General features: G+C 42.5%; 1 protein-coding gene across 1 annotated transcript in view; it reads left to right on the top strand.

The window, feature by feature from the left end:
- The window catches only part of si:ch211-191i18.2 (uncharacterized protein LOC564095 homolog), a gene marked incomplete in the record, with an annotated part of 19,328 nt that overhangs the window by 4,688 nt on the left and 2,558 nt on the right, over positions 1–12,082 (top strand). Inside the window, 2 exon segments of the mRNA XM_042217132.1 lie at positions 7,392–7,478; positions 8,083–8,255. Of these exon segments, the coding sequence (XP_042073066.1) occupies positions 7,392–7,478; positions 8,083–8,255 (260 nt within the window).

The raw sequence follows: 12,082 nt of genomic DNA on the forward strand, positions 1-12,082 counted from the left end.
GTGTGTGTCTGTGTGTGTATAATGCACCTTTGTGATTGACAGGCTGCTAGAGATGACATACTTCCTGACTTCCTGTTTGGAAACAATTAATAACCCTCCCCCACAGTTCCCATCCACCCCCTAAAACCGTGTGTGAGCTTATTGAAATCTGAGAAACAGAAAATTAAAGTCACATGTGCGCAGTGTGAAACACTCCTACAGACTCAGAGCCTCTGAAGCCTCATTCATCCACAATGACCGTGATACGTCCGTGCATCATCGACCCTCACACTTGGTTTAATCATGCGTGTACTGGGTGTTTGTGTGCACTGTCCCTTTAATCCCGTGTAAAAGAGCAGGCGTAACATGTTGGTTGACATGGATCAGATCAGCTCTGCCAGATCATCACAGGCTTGACCTCATTTGTTCTCCCACATTTACACCTTGAGGAGTTATTTAGAGTAAAACGAGGACTCCTCTGGGCTGTAACTCAGGCGGTAGATCTGGTGTCCTCTGTATCCAGAGGCCGGTGGGTCGATCTCTTAAGTGTGCTTGAACACTATGTTGAAACAGAGAGTCGCCGCTTTTCTTTTCCAAACTGTCAAATGTTTGGTCAAACTGGCTGGAATCTCCAAATTGTGCACGTCCTGTCCTGCTGTTGGGCTTCTGGCACTATTACAGATATGTAAATGCTCTTGTTAACCACAGACTTTCTATCAAACCCAGTGAAGGAGACCTAACAGGAAGTGTCCAGTTCAAACTCGTTTCTGGGAGATTGATGGCTGCAGCTCTGAGGTGGAAACTGTAACTGCAGAGCAGCTGTGCTTCCATTTGTGTGTTAATTAGGAACACTAACATCTCTGAGAATGCAGGCATCATGTTGAGTTTCTATTCAGACCTTCAGAGGTCAGCTGAGGGTTTTGGACTTGAGATCCTGTCCTCGTGTGTTTCAGGATCAAGTGCAGTCCAGCAGCTGTTTTTATGTTTAAGTAACTAAGTAAGTAAAATGTATTTATGAAGCGTTTTTCACAGATAAATCACAAAGTGCTTCACAGTAAAATAAGAGATGGATATAAAATATACAACAATGTAAAACAGAAAACAATTAAAAGCTTGTCAATATAAAAATGTCTTCAGCTGATTTTTAAAAGAGTCAGTGGTGTCACGCTGCCTAATCACACTTAGAGCTGGTTTCAGCAGGTCACAGATATACTGGGGAGGTTGATATACTGGGGAGCATTAGCATGTAGGATCCTACAGGTTAAAACCAACATTTTAAAGTTCAATTTCAATTCAATTCAATTCAGTTTTATTTATATAGCGCCAAATCACAACATAAGTCGCCTCAAGGCGCTTCATAGATACAGAGAAAAACCCAACAATCATATGACCCCCTATGAGCAAGCACTTTGGCGACAGTGGGAAGGAAAAACTCCCTTTTAACAGGAAGAAACCTCCAGCAGAACCAGGCTCAGGGAGGGGCGGGGCCATCTGCTGCGACCGGTTGGGGTGAGAGAAGGAAGACAGGAATAAACCATTTACTGACAACCAATGAAGAGAAGCCAAACCTGGAGTGATGTGTGATCTTGTGTTTGTGGCAGTTAAAAGTCTGGCCGCAGCTTTCTGCACAGTCTGAAGACGATCCAAAGCTGATTAATTAAAAACCAGTTACAGTAATGCAAACAGGAAGCATGAAGAATCATCTCGGGTTCAGCCTCTGACACCAGCAGGCTGAAATATTCCTTAGGAGATAGAAACAGCTCAGAGACGCTCTCACCACATTAAACTGTTGAATATGACACCGAGGAGTCTGAAGCTCAATTCAGCAGAAGAGTCTAAGAAGCTGACACGCTGCCTGATTTCTGAAATCACGTTATCAGCAGAGGTGTGGACTCGAGTCACATGACTTGGACTCGAGTCAGACTCGAGTCATTAATTTTATGACTTTAGACTTGACTTGAAAAAATGTTCTAAGACTTGTGACTTGACTTGGACTTTTACACCAATGACTTGGGACTTGAATTGGACTTGAACCGGTTTACTTGAAAAGACTTGATATTTCACCCCAAATATAAAATTTAACATGCATATTATATAGAGATTGAAAATGTGACGTCATTCACGGGTAGAACCGCAAAGGATTCTGGGAACTCGTGGCAAGCGGTACTAGCGCACGCAGGCTTTCAATTAAAATCAGTCTACTACAGCGATAAAAAGAAACACAAAAATGTCAAGAAGCTGTTGTATTATTAACTGCAATAGCCGGTCGCATGACAGCCACGGGAAGCCGACGGGTAAAGAGATCGGTTGTTATCGGATTACGTCGTTGAAGAGAAATTGTTCGAGCCATGTTTCCGAAGTAACAAAGAGGCGACGTGGGATTGCAGCCATTCAAAGACCAAATATAACGTCCCAGAACCACTCCAGCTCACAGGTTAGTCTGCTCCAAGCATTTACACAAAGGTCAGTCTGCTGTTGTAGTTAATGCGTCATTTTCATAACATAATTGGTGATATAGGTTACAAGCAAGTCTGGCGCTGAACAGAAATTGTCGCGCTATGCTCCTTTATTTATTGTGTTTTGTCATAAATAGTGAATTGTCCTGACACAATATTGGTTTCGCTTCTGTTATTATGGTACATTGACAAAAACATATACTTTTATTCACAGGATAAAACAGTTGTTTTGTATCACTAATTGCCCAGTACGATTACAGCATACAGTATTATTGTCACTGCTACATTTCTGTATGCTACCAGAAATTATTTCCACTACTAATTAATTACCGTTGAGCTCAAAGGTCCTATTAATAAACGGTTAACGAATGTGTATTTATGAAGACGATTTGTGAGACTGGTAAACTTATGATACGTACGATGGTCTTTCGTTCTACACGGTGCATTTCAAGGTCCTGCACCCATCCGTCGGTAAACTGTACCTGGGCTTGTTGCAGTGACCTGAAGTTACTAAACTCCAAGAACCGTATAATTATAAATATGCATATAAATATGCTACGATGAGATAGCTGACTTCATCTAACTAGCAAATGTTTGTCCAGGCTACGTTGGTGATACAGTTTTTTTTAATGTGTATGATATTTTTGTGCATACAGTATTATTGTCACAGCACGGTGGTTAGCACTGTTGCCGCACAGCAAGAAGGTCCTGAGTTCAATTCCACCATCAGGCCGGGGTCTTTCTGTGTGGAGTTTGCATGTTCTCCCCGTGTTTGCGTGGGTTCTCTCCGGGTACTCCGGCTTCCTCCCACCGTCCAAAGACATGCAGCTTGTGGGGATAGGTTAATTGGATAATCCAAATTGTCACTAGGTGTGAATGTGAGTGTGAATGGTTGTCTGTCCCTGTGTGTTGGCCCTGCGACAGACTGGCGACCTGTCCAGGGTGTACCCTGCCTCTCGCCCATGACAGCTGGGATAGGCTCCAGCGCCCCCCGCGACCCTGAAAAGGAGAAGCGGAAGCGAATGGATGGATGGATATTTTTGTCATGCGATTTTAAAGCTGGTCCTACAACCGCATCCAAGAATAACATGCAGCTTATCTCAGAACTGTCGGTGAAAATTATTCTTGGAGCTAGGTTTAATTGAGCTGCATTTTAAAGAGGTGCAATTTCACAATTTGTGTATATTTTCTAGTTCACTATTTTGTCATGTGTTGAGAAAAACACAGATTTAAAAATTACATGGTCTAATATTTACATTTAGCATAACTGCAACATTATTTTTTCGTTTTTTTTTTTTTTAAAGACTCGAAAGGACTTGAAATTCAAAATTTCAGACTTGTGACTTTACTCGGACTTTTACACCAGTGACTTGAGACTCGACTCTGACTTGCCTGACATTACTTGAGACTTAACTTGAGACTTGAGGATAAAGACTTGAGACTTACTTGAGACTTGCAAAACAATGACTTGGTCCCACCTCTGGTTATCAGTAATCAAAGTTTCTCTTTTATGAGAGTTTAGCTGGAGAAATCGTCGTTTAACCACGGCGTGATGTCTGACAGGCAATTACTTAAACTAGACAATTTATAAAGCTCTTTGAAAGAACAGTATAAGTGAATGTGAACAGCATAGAGATGATTGGAAATATTAACGCCTAATGATTTTGGCCTCGGGGGAAAATATAGAGCAAAAAGAGAACTGGACCCAGGACAGATCCCTGAGGGACCCCACAAGACAGACGTCACAAAAACAGTCAAGATCTTTCAGATAAATTTGACATGAACCATTTTAAAACGCCAGCAGGAATCATGATGCTGTAATCTACAGTATCAAAGTGAGGCCAACAGAACCAGCACTGTGTACTCAGACATCATCACACACTTTAAGTAGAGCCGTTTCAGTGGAGCGCGATTAAAGAAAACCAGACCTGAAAACATCCATGACAGAAAGAGTTAAGTTGTTTTGCTACTGTTTGGAAGAGCTGCATGCAAACGAGGTTTTCGTTAACTAAAGTGCTGTGTAGATGTCGACCTCTACAGTTTGTTTCCACGAGAAACACGTTTCTCCTTAATCCAAACTACAGTTGGGTTTCTGGCTCCTGGCGTCACTTTGGTAGAAAGCCTGATATTCATCAGACGACAGCAGATGGTTTTGTTTCCCCCCCAAAAAAGCTTCTGATGTGTAAAACTTTGGTGACAGCCACACACTGTTTATACAGATCACTGCTAGAGGACTGAACTTGTGACAAAGGGGATTTAACGAGCTGCAGAGTGAACAGGAAGTGAAGTTTTATTTGTGTTTGTGGAGATAAGACTCTGAGACTCTTTCATGAATCAGTGTGATGGTGTTCAGACAGTGAGCAGAAACTTTTCCCAGAGAAACTCTGGGCTCAGCTGATGTATGTGAGGGAGGAAGAGGAGCATCCTTGGGGACCAGGATTCCCACCAGAATGTGACTGAAGGCTTTTCTCATCGCTTTTCCCTCCGCGACCGGTCCTCTTGTTGTCAGCGCCTCGATCCACCTGCTTCAGTGGCACAGAGCGGAGAATCAGCGCCCCCTGCTGGTTGTGTGAGGGTGCCCGTAGCACTCATGTATACATACATGCTTGCATGAATGTGTGTGAGTGCGTGAATGAGGCAAAATGCTTTGAGTGCTCAGGTGAAGTAGAGAAGTCCATGCTTTTAACAATGACATCCAAATCTGGGCAGACCACCAGTCTTATTCTGAGCCTTGTTTTCCCATCTTTCCAAACTTTCCCAACTTTTCCAAGACAGAAACTCAGTTTTGAGATTTTTCAACACCACAGAAATCTATATTTCATCCCTTTAAAAACTGTTTAAAAGCCTTCCTGTATGCTGAATATCCATGTTGTTCCCACAGTGATGGCCTTCACATGACTTGCTTTGAGTTTCCGACTCTTCGTTTTCCTGAATCGTCCATGTTTTCCAGATGTGCTGATCTAAGAGAAGTTTGTCCTTCTTTGTGGTAAACATGTTTTTCTGTGAGACTTCCTCTGCTGTCTGCGGACGCTCGGCCGTATCCTGTGCGAGGCTTGTGGTTGTCGGATGCTCCTTGATGACGTGTCTCTTCACATCAGTCACACGGCAGGAAGAAATGTCCAAAATCCTTCAGCTGTGATGGAAGCTGCAAACTTTTAATTCACACAGTGACAAACTTTAAAGCTGTCTTACTATGAATGTTCCAGCTTATTACACTTTGCTGTCTGAGAAACAACCCCAGCACACCCTGTTTATAACCTGTGGTGACCAAAGTTTACCCAGTCACATCGTTTTGGGCTCACGTCTTTGTTACAGAAAGCAGGAAATGATAGTTCAAAATCTCAGAGCAGCATCTGAATCTCACGTCAAAGCCAAAAGTCAGCACTCAGTATGTCTTGATGCATCCTCAACAAACCAGGAAAGAAAGCTGATTGTACTGATCAGTATCCAGGTGACTTCTCCAGTCTCGCCTGACTGAGCCAAGGTTAGCTGAAGACAGCAATGACACCGATTCAAACCAAAACCACGACGATGACAGCACTGTTGCCTCACAGCAAGAAGGTCCTGAGTTCAGTTCCAGCATCAGGTCTTTCTGTGTGGAGTTTGCATGTTCTCCCCGTGTACTCCGGCTTCCTCCCACAGTCCACACACATGCAGTTAGTGGGGTTAGGTTAACTGCAAACTCTAAACTGCCCATAGGTGTGAATGGTTGTCTCTCTGTGACAGACTGGGGACCTGTCCAGGGTGTCCCCCTGCCCCTCGCCCTGTGCTAGCTGGGACAGGCTCCAGAGCTGCAGCTTTCACTCATTTCTTGAATAAAATATTAGATTTGGTAAAGTTTTCCTTGAAGGTTAAACTTGTTCTACACCTGTGCAGTGTTAGACAACACAGCATAGCTCCGCTGTGTGATTTAACATTACGTTTACAGTAAAGCTCACAGCTGGAGAAGGTCACTCTTGGAAATGTTAATAACTTGAAACAAGGTGCGGCGAACGTGGCGTCCAGGCTGTTCCAGAGCAGATAGATTCATAACAATAATACGTCTGTGAAAACATGCTGAGGCTCACATCTGAAGACAAACACTCCCCACAGTTTCTTCTGGAGGCCAGTGGAGAAATAACTTTGATGCATGGAGTAATGGAAACAATCCAAAACTCTGAAAATATGAGACAACTCCTCAACGGAGCTTCACGGGGTCAGAGAGTCATATTTACTCGAGTCTGCGCCGTCAGACACACTTTTTACAAACCTTAACAGTTATCCAGAGCTCACGGAGCATTTCTTAGAGTCTCCTGTTTCAAATACATACAGAATATGAATCCATTAGATTATTTAAGGTCTGCTTCACCAGCTGCAGCTTAGTGATGGACAGACGAATGCTTCTCTATTCATAATCAAGTCAAACTAAAACTTGTGATGTTGAAACGGTTCCTGTAGCTCATGCTTTTCATTGGTCATGTGATGTAAGACTTTTATATGATTTGAGAGACACACAGATGGTTTGTTGTACTGCTGTTTGGGCGGCGGCGGCGGCGTATTGGAAGAAAACAGAAACTGGAGATCGATTCAAACCTTCACAGAGCTCAAAGTGACAGGACACAAGATTAAATTCAGGATAAATAAATCAAATGCTTCATTTTCTTTCTTAACACAATAGGATAACCACAATGTCATATTACAGCTAAAGAAAGCACATTAAGAAATTTGTTTAAATCAAATCAAACTTAGATGTATTTGATTTTATTTAATTTTTTCACAATTAAAAGAAATGAAAGAAAGAGAAACATCAATTTGAAACAGTCTGAAGTGGAAAATGATTATTTTGAATATTTTTCTCCTGATCGTTGGTTTTTCAGAGCGTTCGTCTCAGTGTGAAGCTCAGCTGAGAAGCTTCCACCCTGTAACACTGAAGCTGTCTCAGAGACAGACACTCACTCATCTGCATTTTGCTCTCAGGTTCTTGGGCCCAGCATTATGATGATTTCACATCATCTCCAGATTACGACTCTGACTACAACTCCACCTTTGAGTACAGCTTCTTCAGTAAGTCCCTCTTAAGTTTCTTCACTAAGAAAAGAAAATGATTTCTCTCCCACAGGTCGCTGCGTCTGAAAACACCGAGGCAAACCAGGCCGCTTTAGTTACAGTTAAATATGAACATATTTAGACATATGAAGTTAATTTAGACTCTTCATTATTGACATGTTGTTCAAGGTAAAGCTGACATTCTTCAGCTGTAACTTGATGTTAATACTGCATGGACTGATGTTTAAATGACATCACTGTTTGTCAGTGTGACACGTGCAGCCTGACAGGGCAGCCCGGTGGGGGCATGCTGAGGGTCTATAATGGTGGGCCACAATATCAGCAACAGTGTATACAACATGTGCAAATATGCAATAAACTGAGTTCTCAGTCGCATATTTGTTACACTTGCATGTTTGAAATGATCCAAGTAATCTACAAAAAAAGATTCATCAACTCGAAAACTAAGAAAAATGTATCAAACTCTGAACATGGAATGAAACATTTTATTACTTCAAATCTACAGCCCATCAGTTATTGTTACTGTTTCCAGTGAAACGATGGGAGTCGTTTAGCTTTCAGAGGTGATGCACAGCTGATGGATGTTTGTTGGTGTTTGCAGGTAATACGAGCAGCGAGGACCTGGACAGACTTGTGGAACGCTACCTCGATCCAGACGAAACTACGGAGGACACTGGAGGACCAGAGGAGGAAGTGGCTGTAACCATGGTGATTACAAGAAGAACAACAGAGGGGGTCAACGCTCACGGCACTGCACCATTTCCTGTATGTTTGGTAAGAGCAAGTATTGAGAGGCGGGGCCTGACTGTGACTGAAAACTGGCATTTTTGGTGTTTATTGAAGCAGATTAGAATCAGGTTGGTACAGCTGTTGCTGGGTTGGAACATCTTAGTCGCACTGTGACAATTAGCTGTTAAATGGACTGGTTCTTATATAGCGCTTCTTTCTACTCTTCTGAGCACTCAAAGCTTTATACAACTTGTGCATTCACCCATTCGCAAGCACATTGTTCTAAGTACTTTCTAAGTAACATTCACACACATTCATAGTCCGATGCATTAGAGAGCAATTTGGGGTTAAAGTCTTGCCCAAGGATATTTGGCATGCAGACTAGAGGAAGCCAGGAATCGAGCCACCAACCTTCCGATCAGTAGATGACCCGCTCTACCGCCTGAGCTACAGCCACCCTTGACCATGAGCTACTGTTAGCAGTAGCTCATGGTCAAGCAGCCATTCACTTTACCTGAATCCTAGAATCTCTCCCCTCCTGATTATGTCGCTCTATCTATTTTCTCACTGCTTTAGTTGAACCTTCCTCCATCTGTCCCTCATCCTGTTGGGCCTGCCTGTAAGATGTGAAACAAAGTGACATTGATAAATATCCTTATTGATCCAGTTTCTCTTCTGAACAGAGCCAGTTCACAACAGCATCTCTTTAAAGTCTTATGATAATGTGGTGCTACTGAGCCAAAATCACAAGTATTCCTCTGTTGCTGAATCCAGTTGAAAAGTATAAATGAATTATGTATTTTAATGTTGGCTTAACAAACAGCTTCATTTTTTTCTCATTTCAGTGGCTCTCATACACCTTCGTAATTTTCAGCTTCGCCACTTCTTCCACACTAAAGGTGTGAGAGTGCACAGCGAAGGTGGGGAGGGTCCTGTTGTGTTGAGAGATTTGATTAGACAGTCTCAGTATTGAAAATGAGTGACGGGCTGTGCATCCGACCTTCAATTGACCCAAACGTGCATCTACCTCCCGGGAGAAGCCCGGCGTCCAGAGATATCGATCGTGTTCTGAGGAAAACAAACTCTTTAGCTTCTGCTGAGCTCCTTCATGATTCCTCAGCTCCGGGTTTGGATCGGAGCTGCAGGACCTGCTGATCCACATCCAAGCTGAGCTCTGCTGGTATTTATAGATGTGCTGACTGAGCAGCTGCCTGCAGACTGAGCCCATCTGCTTTGTGTAAAAAAGAATAGGTCTGATCTCTGCTGGCACCAACAAACACAACGCTTCTCAAATCCGTGAATAAAAACAACTCGAGTGCAGTAAAAAAAACAGCAGAAACAGGACAGCAAAGGATCTGTTCATGTTTAAACATTACATAGAGCTGATCTGAGGTCTGCTGTTCTTGGTCTTGTCAAGTTCACTTTGGTTGAGTTCCAGCATCCATTAACTCACAAAAGAGCCATAAATCTGCACCACAGAAGAAGAAAGGAGTTCACAAACTGCTGTTGATCTCTGTGAGGAAAAACATTTCATAATCCTGCCTCTGTGTCCCCGTCAGGTTTCTGTGGTCAGGCTGAGAACTCTGCTGAGCCTCATGGTTCACCAAACCCTGAGTCAAAGCCAAACCTTCAGGTTGAAACTCAGAAAACCACACACGGTTTCACTTAACTCCCAGTTTATGAATTAAACAATTTTTAAAAATATGTTTCTCTTCCACTGCATGTCTGTATTTCTTCCTGTTAAAAGGGAGTTTTTCCTTCTCACTGTAGCCAAAGCGCTTGCTCGTAGGAGGTCATATGATTGTTGGCGTTTGCTCTGTGCCTTCCAGTGCAAAGAGCCTCGAGGCGACTGTTACTGTGATTTAGCTCTGTGTAAATCGAAAAGTTTAAACTTTCTGACGGTCCTGAATTTAAATCTCTGTCAGGATTCATCCAAAGATGGTGATAAAAGTTCAACTTCCAAAACTTTATTTAGAGCCAACAAACCTTTTTTTCAAATTTGCTGATGTTTCTATAAACGCACCTTTCATGTTCATCAAAGCTAATGCTAGAGTTTAGAAAAGTATCCAGGATGGTTGTTAAGTGGCGAGCCTGTAGAAGGATTTTTGTTCATCATTAGGCTGCCCGCTGCACAAAGTGCGTCTTTATATGTCATTTGAGGACCTCCATCTTTGGTCCACTGACGGGTTGTTTTGTGACGCCAGGCGACGTCTGTTTTGTTTGACGTCCTCTGTCTGCTGTTGTCGGGAGGACCTCTGTGTACGCGCTCCAAATAGTCCAAATTTGGTTGTTGTACAAGTCTTTTAAAGACGGAGACACCTTTTAGACATCGTTTTCATAACGCTGCTACATGTATGTAATCCACCGTGATCTGCAGACAGTTCTCTGAGCAGATGGTCCAGTTGATGAACAAACTTCTCATACTTTCTGTCACAACGTCTCTCAGAGCAGGCGACCATCACAGCACCATTCACGCCCTCTGACAAGGCTTTTCACAATAAAACAGGATACTTAAAAATGAACCTTATATAATGCAAATGCTCTTTTAAACGTATGAAACACATATTTTAATGAATGACAATTTTAACCTGGTTACAAACAAATAAGCTGATTAACTAAAATAAATAAAACATTTAAAGAAAATCAGTAAAATGTAAAATAACCAAAAATGATCCACATGAATGAATCAACAGGCTAAGACTAGTTATCCATATTCATGTCATGTTGATAACGACAATGTTGACATTTGTAAATTAAAAAAGATTGCATTTATTAATCATGTACATTTCCTGCACCTCTCCACAATGTCCAAATAAGTGTCCAGGTTGGGTCACTGTTGGACGTCCTATAGATGTCCAGAATTGGTCATGGACCGGCAGACCCAATATAGACCTGACGTCCAATGTCCAGTGGGTGAGCTGTGCCCTCTCCCCTCCTACAAGGTCCACAGTCTGTGATCTGTGCTCTGATTTGTCTGGATCAGTAAAAACATTTAAATCAACGTTATTCATACAGCAGCTTTAACAAAAGTCCTTCAAAGAGCATCACGAGTGACTGCGCAAACACAAACAGTAAAACAATTACAGACAACAATCAGCAAAGAAGAAACAAACATAACAAACATAGATCATTTAAATACAACCTCAAAAACAGCAGCGATGTGGAAAATACAATAAACTTCTATTTATTGGAAACAAAGCAAAAGTGACACCTAGTGGTCTTAACGGGATATGACATCAGATCGCTGCAGACCTCCATCTGGAACAACGAGAATCACAACTCTTCATTATTCAGAGCAGAAGCATCACCGTGTGGCACAAACAGAGGAGACAGAGATCTCTGCTCCTGTGTTTCATACACAACCACAGGATGAAGCCACCAAACAGAAACAGTGACAACATGCCACTAACTGGTGCTCCAGTCTCAGTCCACACGCAGTAGAACAAACGGTTGTAGTTATGTTATAAATGAACATTAAAAACAAGAGATTCAGTTTTAAACCACAACAGTCACCTCGAGGTGCTTTTTACTGTAAGGTCGACCCTACAGTGATACATATGAAGAGTCAACAATTCTACTCCTCTCAGTTCTATAAATATCAACACGAGTTCTTTTGATTCCTCAGAGGCAGCCGATGGAAGACAGCACACTGCTCAGTAGACCATTCAACACTTTATTACTTCTAGAAGGGAGATGCCTGCACGACACGTTGCTGCAGATCTCAAAATGCTGGTGTGCCCCTTTATTACAGAAGCTCTCTCATTTCTTGTGGCGATCGTGGCTCAAGAGTTGGGAGTTCGTCTTGTAATCGGAAGGTTGCCGGTTCGAGCCCCGGCTCGGACAGTCTCGGTCGTTGTGTCCTTGGGCAAGAC

Source organism: Haplochromis burtoni, unplaced genomic scaffold (assembly GCF_018398535.1).
Source record: "Haplochromis burtoni strain Fernald_Lab_line unplaced genomic scaffold, NCSU_Asbu1 Contig_1621, whole genome shotgun sequence".
NCBI lineage: Eukaryota > Metazoa > Chordata > Actinopteri > Cichliformes > Cichlidae > Haplochromis > Haplochromis burtoni.